Source organism: Erinaceus europaeus, chromosome 2 (assembly GCF_950295315.1).
Source record: "Erinaceus europaeus chromosome 2, mEriEur2.1, whole genome shotgun sequence".
NCBI classification, from domain to species: domain Eukaryota; kingdom Metazoa; phylum Chordata; class Mammalia; order Eulipotyphla; family Erinaceidae; genus Erinaceus; species Erinaceus europaeus.
Window position 1 is genome coordinate 75,101,530 of NC_080163.1, and position 19,583 is coordinate 75,121,112.

Here is a 19,583-nt window from a genome sequence, read left to right on the forward strand (position 1 = left end):
TCTGCAGGTGTCTTTCTCTCCCTCTCTGTCTTCCCTTCCTCTCTTGATATCTGTCCTAACAACAACAGTAATAACAAAAACAACAATAATAAGGCCAGCAACAACAACAAGTGGTGGGATTCACAGTGCAGGCACCATGCCTCAGCAATCACCCTGGTGGCAAGGAGGGGAAAAAAATGTTAACACTGGTTGTAAAGAAAAGAATTGTAGGACAGTTGTTTTGCTCACCTGTTAAAGAAAATGCAGCTCATGCAGCTGTGAAAACAGGACAAAAAGAACCCAGGAGTAAATTAAACAAGGTGGCACAGTGAATAAAACACTGAACTCTCAAATATGAGGAACCAAGTCTAATCCCTGGTAACACATGTGCCAGGGTAATGCTCTGGTTCTCTGTCATGACACATTTTCACATAGAAAAACGGGGGGGGGGGGGGGGACGGGACACGCACCTGGATGAGCACACACATTACCAGTAGTAAGTGAGGACCCTGGTTTGAGCCCCTGCTCAAACCTGCCTGCAAGGAGTAAGTTTCACAAGCAGTGAAGCAGGTTTGCAGGTGTCTATCCTTCTCTCTCCCTCTCTCAATTTCTCTGTCTTATCAAATAAAATAGAGAAGGGGGGGAGTAGTGGCTCAAACTGGGAAACAGGTTCACAGAGGTCCTTATTACCAATGAATTTCCGGTCACAGATCGATAAATCTGACTGTTGATTCCTTAAAGAAAAGCTAGAGGGAGCCGGGCGGTAGCACAACGGATTAAGCGCATGTGGTGCAAAGCGCAAGGACCCGTGGAAGGATCCCGGTTCGAGCGCCCGACTCCCCACCTGAAGGGGGAGTCGCTTCATAAGCGGTGAATCAGGTATGCAGGTGTCTTTCTCTCCCCGTCTGTCTTCCCCTCCTCTCTCCATCTCTCTCTGTCCTACCCGACAATGACAACACCAATAACAACAACAATAATAACTACAACAATAAAAAACAAGGGCAACAAAAGGGAATAAATAAATATTAAAATATTTTTAAAAAGAAAAGCTAGAATGCAAAGGAACTTGGTCAGTGTGACCCACTTAGGTAGACAAATGGTTTATGAATTTTAGTCTCAATACAAAAATTAAAGGACTCAATGAATTTATTATTATTATTTTAATCTCCAAAGTAGAAAATTTTAAAGCCCTTCCTTTCAGAACTGTTGAGAGAAATAACCAACTGAATTAAGTGCTTGATAGAATTCAAATACACACAAACGTCCTAAGAGAAAAAATCTGCACTGTACATCGAAGCTCTAGCCCCTGGCTGTAGACTAAGTGGATAGCACTATATGTCCAATACAATCAAAAAGTTGCATTAATTTCCTTGTATTTTTAATAAAAGGAAGCCACTCAAAGCTTTACAATGAACAATACGCTTATTTTATTTCCATCCCTTATGTAAGATCTTTCCTGATTTGCATGACTGCAAATTAATACACTGGAAGTGAGAAGGTGAGGTATTTATGGCAAACTTTCTGAGGAAATGATTGCAATTTCACTTTGGGAAAGATGTTTACAAGTTTTGCAGAAAGATTTCAGAGAGCAAAGGAATGAGTGGGAGGACCCAGGTCAAACCCATGGGTTTTTTGTGTCTGCTTTTCCTTATTGAGCTCTGCTTAGGATGTCCTCATTAGTAAGCAAGAAAAGATGTTTTTTCAGATTTTAGGATAAGCTCAGTTGAATTTCCCTATGTATCCTGACCCATGATTTTTGACAATAGGGGTAAACAAACAAGAGCAGTTATGTCAATGGATGCCTTAAGGGAGTTTGGGGGAAGAACAGCTAGTTAATAGTTAAGACTTCTCAGATACAAATTCACCAAAATCAGAAACTCACCACCACATGCCAAAGCCCCATAAGTATTTTGAGTCTTTGCTCCCACCCCACTGACTGTTTTTGTTTGGGTACACTATGACCAAATGGCAACAGATGCTGGTCTTGCAAAGGGATGCTTCCCTTTGATCGTCCAGGAACATGGAGAGAATGGACAAACATTCCTGATGAGGACATTTTCACTGGGCTTCAAAGTTTACCAGTAGTTACAAAAATGTCCTGAGCTGCAGGAAAAGCAGTTTCTCCACCAGTAAAATCAGTCACATCCCAAGAGTGGATCTATCTAAAACACACACAAACATATTACACCAAGGATGCCAGTTGGAAACGCTTAGAAGACTGGTGTAGAAACCCGTCTCAATCCACAGAATTTTAGTGGAACTTACTCACAGTTTCAAGCAACCTAGATACACAAAATGGATCATCACTGGTATTTTAATGTTTCTTTGTAAAAAATATGAGTTATTTTACCATAAACATATGAAAATAACTGATTTTAATAAGAAAATATTCCAAATACATATATATTGTAAAAACTCTTCCAAATGAATCAATTTATTTATCTCCAAATGTGTACATTAGTGTATAATAGTAAGCTTTCTCAAAACCTGTGAACATACCAGACACTTTCATTACTCAATGAAAATTCAGTATTCCCTGTAAACATTGGAACTTACAGTAACATCTCTTTTAAGCAATACTATATTCCTCCCTTCATATTTAAGATAGAGTCTTCTGGCATGTATAAGTCCTTTTCACAGCAATAGCAGAAAGGCTATGAAGTAGGCAAACCACCTTCTTGACCTCCAACCCACAGAACCCACCAAATTCATCTGTAGGCCTTTCTGTAAATAGTTGTGATATAAAGAAAAAATAGAGGTGTGACTTTTTTCTTTTGAAATGATGTTTGTGTTTTAAAGTGCTGTGAAAACTAAGTAAATCACAAAACCATTTAACAAAACATGTTTTTTAATTATTACTGCGAAGAAATATTCAGGGGAAGGAGGAACATATACCTGGAAGTTAACAAGAATTTGTAAAGACATAATTTTGATGAGATACAATGTCCTAAAAATATGAATTCAGGGGGGTCAGCGGTAGCGTAACAGGTTAAGCACATGTGGTACAAAGTGCAAGGATCCCAGTTCAAGCCCCCAGGGTTCCCCACCTGCAGGGGAGTCGCTTCACAGGTGGTGAAGAAGGTCTGCAGGTATCTCTTTCTCTCCCCCTGTCTTCCCTTCCCCTCTCCATTTCTGTTATCCAACGATGACATCAATAACAGCAATAACAACAACAATAGAAAAAAAAAAAGAAAGAGCAACAAAAGGGGAAAAAAGAAATATGAATTCAGGATTCTGTTGTACAGACAGCGATATAATGAACAGTCACGTTAAAGTGAAAGAGAGGTAGCATTCCAAAGCAGTGAGTGGTAAGGTGTCTGCATACAGGCTTACTAACCAGAAGTGCAATAGCTACAAGTCCACTGTTAAGAAGTAGAAACTGCTCGTTCTTACCAGGTCACCTGTAGAGTTTTTAAAAATGAAGACAGTAGTTAACATAGTAATTAAAATCTGACTTATTTACCGGGTATTATATATTGGCTAATCATATTAACTCATTAGCCTAAGATACAGGTGACTGTTACACCAGGTTTAAGTCTACCTCCGGTTCCTCCTTGCCTTCTGAGGGCATGAACCCACACTCTCCAGAGGTAACTCCACTTTAAGTGGAGTCTTGCATTCTTGGTGGATGGATAAACCCTGGCTATGGGACACCAGGAGAGCCAGCAGGAAAGCAATCTTTCTTCCTTTCTCCTCTTCCCCTCACCTCCCCCCACATTAGAATGGCTAAAAGAGAGATTAATTCCCTAGCCCTGGTTTTCCACATAAACCCTCCACAAAACACACACACACACATACACAAAAACGCAGGATGGGCCTTGAAGAGTCCTTTTGTTTAGAGAGGGTCATTTCCTGCCATTAGCTCACACCCAGCAACTCCCACCCATTTCTCAAGGAAAATCATACATTTTTCTAGTCAAAAACAAAACAAAACTAGACTCACAACCATTCGTCCCAAAAAGTTTACTCCCCAACCCAGAAGTTTTTTTTGGCATGCCACCATCACCTTCAGTATCACAATGGGGGAATGGAAAAGTGGGGTGGAGTGGAAAAATAGGAGTGGAGGGGTTAGAGTGCTTTTTTTTTTTTTACTTTATATTTATTTATTTATTCCCCTATTGTTGCCCTTGTTGTTTTATTGTTGTAGTTATTATCGATGTCATTGTTGTTGGATAGGACAGAGAGAAATGGAGAGAAGAGGAGAGAAAGACAGACACCTGCAGACCTGCTTCACCGCCTGTGAAGCGACTCCCCTGCAGGTGGGGAGCCGGGGGCTCAAACCTGGATCCTTTTGCCGGTCCTTGAGTTTGGCGCCACCTGCGCTTAACCCGCTGCGCTACCGCCGACTCCCGGTTAGAGTGCTTTTAATGCACAGCAGACACTGTCCAGTCCAACATTTTAGTTAGAAACAGAGGTATAAATGCTTTGCCCAAGATATCTTAAAAAAGAAAATGAGGCAGGGGGAGACAATCTAATGGTCATGCAAGACTTTAGTGCTAGAGGCTCTGAGGTCCCGGGTTCAATCACCAGCACCACTATAACCCAAGCTGAACAGAGCTCTGGCTTCAGTAACATAAACAAGTATCTTTTAAAAATGAGTCAAGGCACGAGGATCCCGGTTCAAGCCCTGACTCCCCACCTGCAGGAGAGTCGCTTCACAAGCGGTGAAGTAGGTCTGCAGGTGTCTTTCTCTCCCCCTCTCTTTCTTCCCCACCTTTCTCCATTTCCCTCTGTCCTATCCAACAACTACGACAACAATAATAACTACAACAATAAAACAACAAGGGCAACAAAAGGGAATAAATAAATAAAATAAATATTAAAAAAAGAAAAAATAAAATAAAAATGAGTCGTTTTTTTTTTTTTTTAACGAAGAAAAAGTGAGTAATGTAGTCAGGAATGTAAGGATTGATAATTCATTGGTTCTAAATCACACATAAATGATGGTGAAGCTTGAAAGTTTGCTGAAAGTTAAGTGTTATTCCATAAATGATAATTCAACAGTCTTCAATTCTATGAGTGCCTTAGTGTGTTCAATTAACAGGCAACTTGCCAGCCTGATGAGTCAAGTAAAGATAACTTTGAGTTTCTTATATGTTACAGTGAGAGAGAAAAAAAAGGGTCTGTGAGGTACTTCCTACAGGAGTCAGTCTGTCACGAAGCCCAAATTCAATGCTTCCACAAAACCAGCACACAGGTGCTTAAAGTATCATCCAGCTATTGTCCTGCCTCTTCCAGAGCTACACACTTTTTTTTTTTACTTTGTAGACAAAAGGGGAAAATGTTTAACTGAGCTTGAGGCCAGATTCAATTGAAGGGCAAAGTGTTAAACCTATCCATTATCAGTTCCATCTTGGTGACCAGCATTGATAACTAAATTACCACTGCAACTAAAGTCACATCTGCAAAAGAAGCAATCAAATTCATCTTGCTCCTCCACTTATCACTCTTAGTCAGACCACATTTTTCTCCTGCCGATCTAGAATTGCATACTAGGTTTCCCTTTGAACTGAAGAAAAGAATGGATTCCTGAGGGGGGGGGCATATCGATGATGGCGACATATATATCGACAATGATGACGGTATATCTTACCAACAAAACAGATCTGGTACCACCCAGAATTTTGGGGGCTAAACATATGATAATTATCTTTTCTGAAGTTACTAGGTGGGTATGGGGATCCAGAAACAACCACCTTGATGGTAGTAGTGATATTTAAGAATTAACTGGAAATTGTTGGGAAGGTATTTGACAAATCCTCAAGAGTTTGATAGGCTGGTTTGTATTTCAGTCATTTAACAAATGAATTTATTGGGCAGTTCCAGGCACTGTTCAAGGTACTAGGGGTTGCAGCATTGAAGAAAAAAAAAGAAGGCAGGAGTTCCTACTACCAGGATGTCACATTCCAGGATAGGTAAGACAACTAACTACACTGTCAAGTAATATATGGAAAATAAGGAATGTTATAATGGTTGGGAGTATAGGGCTACTTGGAATGAAAGGTCTCTCTGGGTAATATCTGAAGTGAGATCTAATATATGACAAAGATGAGGCTGCTCTGTAAGCATCTGGGTGTAGGGCTGTACTGGGCAAACTAAATAGCACACACAAAGGCCCTGAGGCAGGAACAAGTTTGGCAAGTTGGAAATACCTTAATAGGGCCCAAGCAGCTGAAGCATAATGGATGAGGCTATGATTCCTGGTAGATGAGATCAGAGACACCAGCAGGACTCCAATCACATGGACCTCGTTCCCCACTGAAGGAATTTTAAGCTCTTATCCACCAGCTGTAAAACCTCAGACAAATTACTTAATCTCTCAGAGCTTCAGCTTATCCCTAAACATGGGATGATAACACTTCATTTGGTTTGCTACAGTCCAGTGTTTAAAATAGCAGGCACAGCTCAGTAAATGCTTAATGAATTAATGTGCAAAACAAAAATCTGTTAGCTTTTTTAAGTTTGATTGCACCTGAATTTCAATTCTCCCTCCAATTTCCTTATACACAGTAGAAAAGGAAATTTTTGCAATTAAAAGTGCTCTTCTGCATTGGTGCTAACCGTTGTTTTGTTCACTGCTTGGAAAATACTTGAAGATCATGGAAAACAAGAAATGGGCTGGTAGAAGGAAAAGGCAAGTTCAGAACACCAAATGGTTTGGCTTAGTAATGACTTGACTGGACTCCAGCATTAAGCTGGTTCCTTCTTCTGATAAGCAAGGCCAGGAGAAGCAATTACCAACCTTTTCTTAATCTGTCACCCAACATCCCTGGGCAGGCACCGGACGGAAGTGCATGTGTATGTGTTCCCCTCCCCCGCCCCAAAACACATCCTGCTGGCTTAGAGGAATACTGTTATTTAAAAACAGATGCAGCTTTGGAAACTCACACATTTTAAAGTCCTGTAAATCACACACGCTGGGTAAAGTAATTACAGTTTTGTAGCACTTCCCCTCAAGCACAAAGGAAATTCTGGTACTTCTGTAATAAGATAGCACTTTCTGTGCTGAGCCTTCTCTCAGGAGGCCTCAACTGCCCAGGCTATAGGTAGGTACGTGCAAATTTTTCACAAAAATAAGATCCTAGGGACTCAAAGAGAAAAAAACGATTTTTAGGAGGTCTCTTTTGGATAATGATGGCCACCTGCCACTGTGTCTATCTGGTAACCTAAAAATTCAGGAACGACAGGAAGCATCCAGAAATCGTGCTTGTGAGGTGGCTCCAATGTTAAATACAGGAAGCTCTGGGTTTGATCACCACCCAGCACACATCTCTCACACAAAAAGGAAAATTGGGCTGGAGAGGTGACCCAGTGGTTAAGTGCATGGGTGAGACCCAAGGTTCCACCTCCTGCGTGGCATTTTAAAAAGCCAGCTTTTGTGAAATGAAGTCGAAACTTGACTTATTTTCATGGATTAAGCTGTACCTCAATTTTGTGACCTCCGTATTTCTTACACCTTTGCAAAATCTTGGCTGTTGATAGGACTGAGAGCTAGCCGGCTTCAGCAATTTACCAAAGCACAGCTCAGTTGTGTTGTATACGGTGCTAGGGGTGAAGCAGGATGCCCAGACTCTACCAGTGACCCTCTGCATTTTAAATTTGTGTAACAATATGGTATTACAGCCTGGAATTTGGAACTATCTTCCTGGTGTGCTTCGCAATTATTATAGCCATTTCCTCTTTTTTTCTCTTATATTCTACATAATGTGCATCATAATGGTTGCAACCAGGTTAGAGCAACAACAACAAACTATGAGAAATGCAAAAGCAAGCTGTTATTTTTCTCAATTCTAGACTCCTTTCTTTGCCAGCTGACACTTAGGCTGACTGGGAGGCAAAGACAGAATCCTTTACTCCTACAAAAAAAAAAATCTAAAATATAAAAGGCCTTTAAGAGGTTTTTTGTTTTTGTTTCTTTCTTATTAAGAACACTCCAGCCATCTCTGCAGGAGCCCCATTTACTTTACAAACCCATCCACAAATTTTATGGTAGCTTGGACTCTCCTTCTAGGTATGGGTACAGGTAGTAAAAGTTGAAAGTCCAGGACTTAACTGCAAATTTTGGGAGAAACTGTTTCCAGAAGCTTTTGAACATAGAAAAAATATATATATATAAGAAATATTACTTACATGTAGATTTTTTTCAAGCCCCCCTCCAACTCAGGCTTTCCAATGAATATTAACAGAATTTTAACTTTGTGGGTTATATATATACCTATTCTAAATTAAATGCTTCCTCTTTTCCTGCGTTTTCCAACATTTTTAAAAACACAACTTCAATTTTTAAGTAACTTTCCTATCCCTTTGATTGTTTAGCCTGATACAAGTTTCCCAAGAACTAGAAAGCCATACCTTTTCCATTTCTTGGCCCTCATATTCACATGAACCACTTTTCCGATAGTTCAATACAGCTTTAAATTGTCTGAAAACAGCATTTCAGGATTAGACCTCCTGCAGCTCAAACCCAACATCTTTATTACCTCATTGCTTTCTCTACTTCCCCCTTTCAACTTCTATTTTCTTCTGTTCCTACAAATACACACAAAGGACAAGCTCCCAGTTTTCTCGCTCATATATCTGTCAGGGAGGTCTAACATCTTATCTTAGTTTCAGCTGCCACTGCTGGCCACAGCCTTGTTTTGAGAACAGTATTTTACAGTTCTGTACAAGCTTCACTAACCTTCATTCTTCCCAAACCTGCTGCAGGCCGCTTTGTCCACTGCTACATCCCAAAATACCACCAACTCCCTGGTTCCATCTCAGGGCCAACTCCAAGTGCCTTTATCCCTCCAATCCTCACAATCTTTACTTCCCCCTTCTCCTGTCACATCTTTGCTTGCCTGTCCTGCAAAGGGGCAGTCTTCATAAGTCTTTGCTTCTTCACATAAGAACACTTCTAACTCAAGTCTCACCTCTTTTCTCATATAGCAAAATTTCAATTAAAACTCAGAATTCAGGGAGCTAAGAGGAGGTAGGACAGTGGGTTAAGTGTACATGGTGGGAAGTACAAGGACCAGCGGGAAGATCCTGGTTCCAGACCCTGGCTCTCCACCTGTGTGTGGGGGGGTCACTTCACAAGTAGTGAAGCAGGTCTGCAGGTGTCTTTCTCTCCCCCTCTTCTCTCAATTTCTCTCTGTCCTATCTAACAACAAGGACAGCAATAACAACAACAACAACAACAACAAAAAAGGGCAACAAAAGGGGGGAAATAGGGATCTGACGGTAGCGCAGTGGATTAAACGCAAGTGGTGCAAAGCTCAAGGACCTGTGGCATAAGGATCCTGGTTCAAGGCCCCAGCTCCCCACCTGCAAGGGAGTCGCTTCACAGGCCGTGAAGCAGGTCTGCAGGTGCCTATCTTTCTCTCCCCCTGTCTTCCCCTCCTCTATCCATTTCCTCTGTCCTATTCAACAATAATATTCATCAATAACAGCAATAAAACAAGGGCAACAAAAGGGAAAATAAATAATTAAAAAAAGAAATTTAAATTTAAAGGGGGGGAATAGCCTCCAAGAGTAATGGATTTGCAGAGCCCCATCGATAACCCTGGAAGCAAAATAAAAAAAAAGACAAAACTTTAGAGTTCAAAATGCCATTTTAAAAAATATTTATTTATTTATTCCTTTTTGTTGCCCTTGTTGTTTTATTGTTGTAGTTGTTATTGTTGTCAACATTGCTGCGCTACTGTCTGACTCCCATGTCATTTTTTTATAGCTTCTTTGACACAGCTTCATCAGCCTTTGACTGTGTCCTCAACTCAAACAACTGCCTCTCCATTTTAACACAAGGCTTTATTATATTTGCTTATTTACACAGGGCTGGCACCACTAAACCGGAAGTAACTTAAGAGTAGCAACTACTGCTCATAGATCAACATCCCAGAAGCTACCCAGGAAGATCCAGATTAGTCAACTTCTTAAGTGATTCAGATGCCTACCCATAAAATGAAGTTCATCATCATGGTAAAACTACACAGGCTTGCGGTGAGGATGAAATAAGGTAATAAATACATGTAAAGTGCCTGGCACATCATAAACATCCAATAAAAGGCAACAATTATTATTTTGAGTTAACAGAAAGACTTCTGAAAATTCCAAAGCATGAAATACTGCAATATTTTATGCAATCTGCTGTCAGGAAAAATAAACGACTCAGATTAAATTCAAACAGCTACCCTTCTCCCCCATCTCACACATGATGGTGTTGTTTAAAGGTCTCTTGGTACACTTTAAAAGGCAGAGTCACACCCAAGTTATCCCCACAAGCCAAATAAACTCATCTCCATGGGAGATGACCTCACATTATTGACAAAGTGTCAATTTAAAAACCTGATCCCAGGTGGCCTCCTGTTCACCAAGAGTCATATAGCTATTACTACTACAGCCAATTATTAAAGTCCATTCTCCTCATTCCTCCCTAAATTTTTTCTTTGACCAAAGCAGTAAGTAGTAAGAAGAATATTTGCATTCCCTTTCCCCTACCCCCAAGGCAGACACTAAGGTGCCGACTGAAATTGAACACAAACATTCCAAAGTGGCTGTCACACAGAGCAGGCTTGTTTGAGAAGGCCGAGAGCTAGCTCAATGCTCTTCCACCTCAATATGGCTCCTCCAGAAATCCTCACACAAAAGGTCAAAGAGGATCCACAACAGAATCCAGTCTGATGGTGAACACTAAACAAGACCTCAGAAAGCACAGGCCACTTGGCAGTGGCTGTCTGATGGGCTAGGCAGACTCATGGGAGATGGTGGTGGGAAATTTTCCAGCTAGTTCACCCATGATTCTAAGTGCCTAGTGGGCAAGGTAACACATGGCTGCTTCTTAAACAGGTTACCTATGGAAAGTCATTACCAACATAAAGGATATTTTATGGTTATGAATTATCATGTTTGAATATATGTTGAGCACTAAGAAAAATGTGCTGACAGATTTTTTATTACATAAAAGTAAATATCGAGTTAATAAAATAACTGAAAGTGCTGGAATTCAGAAGAAAAGGTTATCTTTGGGATCAGGTGATAGGGCTTGAAAATTATATGCTGAAACTTGAATTCTGCCCTGACAGCAGCTCAGACTGGACTAAGGGTTACACCCTCCCCCCACTCCAACCCCGCCTTAGTGGTTGAAGGAACTGGCTTGTAGAAGAGGTACATTAACACAATCTCAAATATCCAGTTTGCCTTTCTATTGTGTGGAGAACAGAGTAGTGCTGGAGGATGTGGGGTTGCTGGAAGGCCCAGCAACACAGGGAAAGCAGTTAAAGATCACTACATGAGCTTATATAAGAGAATAAATAAGACAAGTATTATGAACAAAAGCTGTGAGTAACAGAAGAGGCCAGATTCCTACAGCAAGGCTGGTGAACTTTAACTGGTCAAGACAATGAGTTTGTAATATTTCTACAAGGGAATGTAGCAGAACCTTCAAGTGCAAACAATCTTATAGTGTTATTCACAAGTTCATTTTACAAAATTTAGAAAACATAAAGTGCCAGTAATTAAGTGAAAATAGCATAATGGTTATGCAAAGAGACTCAAAGTTCCAGGTTAAATCCTGAGGCCCAAAGTTCCAGGTTAAATCCCCTACACCACCATAAACCAGAGCTGATCAGTGCTCTGGTTAAAAAAAATATATATCTCTACTGGGTGCTGGGTGGTGGTGCACCTGGTTGAATACACTTGTTACAAAAATTATCTCTTCTTCAAAAATTATTAACATTTAGGTGTTTGATACATGTTACTGCACACAACAGAACTGGCATCACATAAATATAAAACTTTAAAATCCACTCTTCATTTAATGTTATAACAAATTCTCAATTGAAACTCAGGGCTAGAGATACAGCATAATGTTTATGCAAAAAGACTCATGCCTGAGGCACCAAAGGTCCCAGGTTTAATCCTCAGTACTACCACAAACGTGAGCTGACCTGCACTCTAGTAAAAGGGGGGGGGGGGAGGGAGAGAGAGAGAAACTCAGCCAGATACCAGAAAGGACAAAGTTGAGTTCTCCCCTAAGCTGTAACAAAACCCTGATTCCAGATTCCTAGGTTCCTGAACTGAGCAAAATGTTTTAAGCCACAGAAAAATATTAAATAAATGTCCTCAAAAGCATGGCATTATGTAATATCCTCTTTCAGAAATTATTTACTTAGCAAATCCCCTATGTTTAGTCATCATCACCTTGTGGATTTTTACAGTCATACGTAGCATTGTAATAAGTGTTATACAGATCTTTGTGTATTCTTATTATTTCCTTCTGGAAAATTCCTGTAAGTGAAAGCAGATGCATCAAAAAGCTTGAACACGGGTGGTGGTACACTTGGCTGAGCGCACACATCACATGCTGGGTTCAAGGACCTGGGTTCGGGTATCCATACAAGGGGTAAATAGCAGTGAAGCAGTGCTGCATGAGTTGCCTCTCTCTCCTCTATCCTCCCCACTCCCTCCTCTCTTTCCCCTCAATTTCTCCATCCTATCAAATAGATAAATAAAATAAACGAGGCAAGAAATGGCTCGAACATTTGATATATAGTGCCTAAATCCTTCAGAAAGCTGTATTAACTTATATCACCGAGGCATTCACAAGTTCCCATTTCAGTGCCAAATCAACACTGAACACTTCTGTCTTCAGTGGTTATGAACCTACAAAAATTATATGAAAGCATATTTAGTGGTCTGAGAGGTGGTGCAGTAGTAAAACTTTGGATTCTCAAGCATGAGGTCCCGAGTTCGATCCCTGGCAGCACACATGCCAGAGTGATGTCTGGTTCTTTCTCCTATCTTTCTCATAAATAAAATCTTTAAAAAAAAAAAAAAAAAGAAAATTTAAAGAAAGCATCTTTTAAAAGAGCCTCTGCCTTATCTACCTACCTAAAGTCACATAAGCATAAAGTATTAGGAAATTTTAAAAACAATACTGCAAAAATAATTCAAAATTATTTGCCATACTGGCAGTAATCATACAGCATCATTCTACTATGAAAACATTACATTTTCATCCAAAACACTATCACCAAATCCTATCCTATGGCTGAAATATTAAGTATTTCATATTAGACTTAATTTAGAAAAACAGGCTCCAAATTTGGTCAAACTGTACTCTGTTCTGCCCCCAAGTTAAATGTAGATTAATCTTCACAATCAATGAAACATCAGACAGTTCTAGGGCACTCATTTTCTGTACAAACTGTAAGATCAATTTTCTTCATGATCCAAATATAATCTTGTATATACAAACACATATACATATATATGTATATGTGTGTGTGTGTGTGTGAATATATAGTTTTATTGTTTCTTTTTTTAAGATAAGAGACAAAAGTAAAGGAGACTGCAGCACCAAAGCTTGGGATGGAAGCCTGGCTGGGACCTGGGTCATGGGTATAGAAAAGCAGTACACTATACAAATGAGCTATTTATATTAACTTTTTTTTTCCCCTCCAGGGTTATCACTGGGGCTCAGTGCCTGCACTAGAATCCACTGCTCCTGGAGGCCATTTTTTCTCTTTTGTTGCCCTTCCTTGTTGTTTATCGGTGTTGTTGTTACTATTATTGTTGTCGTTGTTGTTGGATAAGACAGAGAGAAATGGAGAGGGGGGAAGACAGAGGGGGGGGAGAGAAAGATAGACACCAGCAGACCTGCTTCACCACTGACTCCCTTGTAGGTGGGGAGCCTGGGGCTCAAACCGGGATCCTTTGGCCAGTCCTTGCACTTTGTGCCACGTGTGCTTAACCCACTGTGCTACCGTCAGGCCCCCAACTTTTTTTTTTTTTTTAACCAGAGCATTATCCAGTTCTGGTTTATGGTGGTGTTGGGGGGATTGAATCAGATTTTGGAGCCTCAGACATGAGGGTCTAGGCTTTGCATAACCATTATGCTTGATATCTACTCTTACTCTATATTAACCTTTAGAGAATTTATTTTATGTGATTCACATCTAACAACTTCATTTTATTTTCAAGTAATGGAAAATTCAGTCAAAGCAACATAAAGACATTACACTAACTGGAGTACTCCAACATAATGTAAGAAAAAAAAGTATTTTAAAATGATTTGTGATGGGGCAAAAAGACAGCAGAATGATCATGCAAAAGATTTTCATGCCTGACAGTTCTTGAGGTCCCAGGTTCACTCCCTAACAGCCAGGATAATAAGCCAGAGTTGAACAGTGCTCTGGCAAAATCAATAGTTAAAAGTATTTGTCAGCAGCTTAAAAAGTGCTTACTAACACAAATGAAGTACCTATCAACATAGACAAATGTTAAAATTAAAACCAAATTACACCTGTATTTGATTTCCTCAAAAGAAATTTCAATTTTGAAAATTCAAAGAAAATCTTTTTCTCAATTACAAGATAAAAAGTTTCCTCATGTCCAGTGGAGAAGCAACTACAGAAGCCAGAACTCCCATCTTATGCACCCCAAAAAGAATTTTGGCCCATACTCCCAGAGAGGTAAATGATAGGGAAAGTAATCAGAGAGTTCTGTACCCCCATTCCACCAGGACTCGAAGTGTTTATCACCAGGAATCTTGTTTTTATACCATCAATGAAAGGGAAGCAAATCTGGAAAGCACCAGAGGAAACCAGGCACAGTTTTGCTTATCTGAGAGAGAAGAAGAAAAAAGGAAAACACTTGAAAAGCAGCAATAGGGGTAGGGGTGAAGTAGAAAGGAAGTAAAGTAGGGGGAAATATATATGCCTAATTAAAGAATCAGCCCTTTGGTGACCTTGGGAGAACTAGAGCAGTTTCCAATGGAGGGAGTGGGACACAGAACTCTGGAGCTAGGAACTGTATGGAATTATACCCCTATCATCTTACAATTTTGTAAATCAGTATTAAATCACTAACAAAAAAGAATACAAAGTTTTCATATAGAAAAGTTTAAGTAGCGTGGTAGCACAGTGGGTTAAGCACAGGTGGCGCAAAGCGCAAGGACTGGTGGGCATAAGGATTCGGGTTCAAGCCCCCAGCTCCCCACCAGTAAGGGAGCCGCTTCACAGGTGGTGAAGCAGGTCTGCAGGTGTCTTTCTCTCCCCCTCTGTCTTCCCCTCCTCTCTCCATTTCACTCTGTCCTATCCAACAACGACAGCATCAATAATAACTACAACAATGAAACAAGGGCAACAAAAGTGAATAAATAAATATTTAAAAAAGAAAAGTCTAAGTAAAATAAAAATCTAATGGGTGCAAAATCCTTTGGCAACACTGTCGAGTTCAAAATCAGAGACAAATTAATTGTAAGCCAATGAAAATTGATCTTATGTCATACATAATTATGTATATAGAATGTGTGTATGTATATATGTATATAGATATACATATCCATAATGCAGTTAAGATTTTGACAATGCCTTTACAGGGACAATCTGCATAGGAACATACACCAGAAGCCAGATGTGTTTTCTCTTACACTGTTGGCTAGACAAATTTTAAAGTTATTCTTTCTGCAAGCTTTAAAATACTATCCAAAGAAGAATGTCCAATCCTGAACAGCTACAAAATTTTTCCTACACCCTATTCATTCTATACAGCTGGAATCAAGTAATGGTTCTAGCATCAATTGCTTCAGAATAAGCTTTAGCAGCTCTCAAACGGGGTTACAGTTTTCTGGAAGATAAAAGAAACTCATATGAAAAAGAAAAAAAACAAAAAACTTGGATTCCACAATGTGGTAGAGAAAGTCTAAATTACCCCGATGTATGAATTAAGTTATTATCTCGTAAAGCTGATTAAACTTGCTCTTCTGCATCAGTTAAATAGCCACCAAAAACTACAACAAAACACATTTTTCTTCTCTTGCCATTATGTGTACATACACTTTATATGTGTGTGTTCTGTTTACTGGAATCCTCAGCCAAAACATTTAAATGTGTTTAAGAACAAATTGATGGTTTCTGGGTGGGCAGGGAAAGGGTCCAGTGCAGTGGTTTTGTATGATGTTGAGCACATTAATGGGATTCACAAAATGCTATATTTATTTGACTTGTGGCTTCCCTGGCTAGAAAAAGAGGTTAGGAATTTTTCAAAAACAAAACATAAATCCACAAAAGGAAGAATATAACCTGAATCATTTAAAGCAGGTTGCTTTCTTTTCCTACATATTTAACACACTTTCAACCTTCCTTTCACACACTTCACTTCCCTAGCGTCCTTTTTTTTTTTTTTCCCCTCTAAACCCACTGACACTTCTCAAGAGTTAGGTATCATTCCCACCTGAAAAGGAACAGTCAGGGCAAGATAGGAAAGAGGGAGTGACTGATTATACTGTGACGGTTTGCTCTGATTACACTTGTACACAGCCTCACTCTAAGGTTAACTACTCAGAAACAGTTCAGCTGAGATGTAAGCAGGAAAAAGTGATTTTCCTTTTATCAAATTAAGTAGGCTACGGGACACTAAAACTTCTTTTGCTGCCTACCACAAGCAAAAAAATAAAGATTGATCTTTGGATTGCCAGATTAGTTTTTTTCCATTTACAAATTCACCAGTGGGTGAAAGGAGAAAGATGGTGTCATATATTCTTACCCTTGGAAACAAAGTGATTCTCATTTTAACTTAAGACTGGATTCCAAGGTAATCACCACCTTGGTGTGTTAAATGAATTAGTTAAATATAACAAACCCTAAAAAAAAAAAAACTTAATTTTTAAATTTCACTTCAAAGGTAGGAAAAATAGCAAAGCAGCGAGACTCAAATAAAATGTGGAACTTACAACTTAAGTCATCCCTTTGAAAAAGTAATCAGTATTCCTTCACTATTTAGGGTGCTTATTATAAACACTACTTTATAATAAAATAGTCAAAATCCTCAGATGATAGAAAAAAAAAAATCAGCTTACTGCAATTTGGCTAGGTGCACTACCATATTAGTGTACTGAGACAGTTACCATTTTACAAGTGGACAGTGTGGTGAGGAACTTGTTTATGTGTTAGCAAGCAAAGACTCCTTTGGGTTCCACTGTCATAATTTGTTTGCACACAGCAGTCATTTAATAATCTCATCATCCTTTTCACCTTAGGATAGGTTCAATGTTATCTTTATGCATTAAAACGCTATCAACTAGAGAAATGATTAAAGCTTACCGTCTACATGCATACTTTCTTGCATCTACACTCTGAAATTTTACTTAGAAATTTTAAGAACAAGTTATCTTTAAAAGTAGGCGAAAAAGTTTCTAGAACTCCGAATACTGTACCAGCAAAAAACAGTAATTTACTAGGAAACCACAAACAACCGAAATACAAAATTTCAAAGGTGTGTTCAGGAGTTTCCGCCTACATTTACTGAATTTTGTTTGTGCCTAAAGGAATGCTTCGAAGCCGCCAGATTTTTCATCGTTTATTATGGACGCACCACATAAAATTTAAGCTCAGAAGTCAGTGCCACTAAAATAGCCTCGTTGATTATTTGCCGAACTGCAGATTTTAACCTTTTACTCTTTTACCCACATCTGCAACACCCCTAGATTTACAAACCTAATCAACCCAAGTTTGGGGTCTTTGACTCATCGGCTGATGGATTAGTTATCTATTAATCCAAAACGCCTGAACTGGAAAGATATTTTACCAACAATTTAACATAGAATGCGAAGAGGGGGGAGGGAATAGGTGTCTTTCACTGAGAACTTTTCCCGAGTTTCTTCCTTTAACTCCCCTCCACCCATACACACACCCACAAACACACAGTCTCGCCCACAATTTCCAGTCCTTAAGGCAGAAGGAATAAATCCATATAATCTTGAGGTCACCCAGGAGTCAGCTCTCGATCCAGCTTTTAAAACCCCAGGCAGACAAAGCTGAGCATTATACTTACAAAAGTCTCCGAAAAAGTCCTCAAAGTTACGCAATTTAAAACACGCAACTTTTGAACACACACACATTTAAGAAAGAAAAAAAAAAAAAAAAAGACCACTCTCGGAAGAGGCACCATCCCCAGACAAGGAGAGTTCCCACACGCTCCCCGGTCCGCGCCCCCCCACCCCCGCCCCCTGCACCCGCACTTTGGAAAACCCCCCGCGGCTCCCGTCCCAGGTCGCAACCCCGCCACCGCACCGAGGCGCTCAGTACCTCTTCCTCCTGGAGATTGGCCTCGCTCGGGGAGTTCTCCTTCTCGGCTTTGCCGCCGTTGTTCATCTTCCCGGTCCTTCCTCGCCGGGCAGGGCTGGGGCGCGGGGCTGGGGCGCGGGGCTGGGCGCGGGCGCGCTCGCCCACTTCTCCCTCTTGTCCCCGGGCGCCGGGGCTCCTTCGGGCGGGCGGGCGCCGCGGGCTGCGGGGCGCTGGAGCCGGGGTAGCGGCGGCGAGTCTGCGGCTCAGGAAGGGCAAGCGAGCGAGCTGCGGGGCTGGGCGCGGGCGGAGACCCGGACCGAGACAATCGGGCCCCGGCGGGGAGACCTGGAGAGCGCGCGCGGACGGGCGGGCGCCAAAGGAGGAAGGAAAAGAAAAGGATGGGGGGCGAGGACGTGCGTCCCAGAAGCGAGTCCAAAGAGTTGGGAATGTAGCCGAGTAGTGTTTGGGGGCGGCCGCTGGCAGAGCCTGGGAGCTGTTGGAAGGAGACGGCGAGGGTTGGTCAGGGAGGAGGACGAGGAGGAGGAGGAAGAGGAGGAAGAGGAAGAGGAGGTGCGGGGCGCGGTTGGGACGCAGGGACCGGGAGCCGACGAGTGCGCGCTCCTGGCTGGCTCTGGGAAATCCAGGACTTGGAGCTGCTCCCTTTCTCTTGCCTGCCCACTTTCCTCCCTCCCTCCCCTTTTTCGTTTCTCCCCTCCCTCTTCTCCTCCTCCTCTTCCTCTTCCCTCCGCCCTTCCTGGACGTGGGCTGCAGGCTTCGGCCGGGAGGGACTGGACGCGGGACGCCGCAGCCCCCGGCGGGAGGAGGAGCTGCGCCCGGGGCTCCTGCCCTGCGGCCGGATGGCGCGCGCCGGGGAGGGGCGGCGGCTCCCGGGCGGAAGCGGCGGACCCCGGCCCGGGACTCGGCCGCGGATCGGAGGGCGCGGGCCGGAGGAGGAGGAGAAGGGAAAGGAGGGAGGAAGCCCGGCCTGGCGGCGGACGGCCCCCCTCCCGCACCCGGAGGTCCGCTCAGGAGCTCGAGCTCTCTCTGTAGTGGCGGGGGCGCCAAGAGCTCGGACGAGGGGAGCCAGGCCCCGCGAGCGCTTCGGGCAGCGTGATGGGCTACTTTTGCGCGTGCTTGCTTTTTATGAGAAAGTTGCACTTGTATCCCGAAATCAAACTTCCATTCTTTGCAGAACCTTCGCTTCCCTTCCTAATGCCCAGGCAGCTTGAAAAGACAAGATGCAAAACTCAAGTGACATCCTGGAGCCACCCACACCCAAAGGCTTTTTCAGGGCGCAGTTTGCATCCCACCTGGGGCGCCCGGGCCTCGGAGTCACCTTCCGCCTCCCGGGAGCGGCGTCGGTCTCCCCCAGGCTTCCCCGGCTCCTGCTCAGCCTCCGCTCTTGGCCCTTATCACTCTTCTGGAATTGTTTACTTGGCTGTTTCCCTTTGCCCTTCTGGGAGACCCTTGTAGGATAGATCTCTTATTTACCTTTTTTTTTTTTTTTAATACTGCGGCTAATTAAATACGTTGCCAGGTATATAATAGGCACTCAAT

The 19,583-nt window shown here is 41.7% G+C and overlaps 1 protein-coding gene across 8 annotated transcripts in view; it reads right to left on the reverse strand.

Moving 5' to 3' along the window:
- The window catches only part of RBPMS (RNA binding protein, mRNA processing factor), a 191,999-nt gene extending 173,059 nt beyond the window's left edge, over nucleotides 1-18,940 (reverse strand). For all 8 annotated transcript variants that reach the window (XR_009547539.1, XR_009547530.1, XR_009547525.1 and 5 more), the window contains exon 1: nucleotides 18,048-18,940. Coding sequence is in view for 5 of the 8 variants with exons in the window: in XM_060183088.1 (XP_060039071.1) it covers nucleotides 18,048-18,113 (66 nt within the window). In the remaining 3 variants the exon portion in view is untranslated. The remainder of the gene's footprint in view (nucleotides 1-18,047) is intronic.
- Between the last annotated feature and the right edge of the window lie 643 nt (nucleotides 18,941-19,583).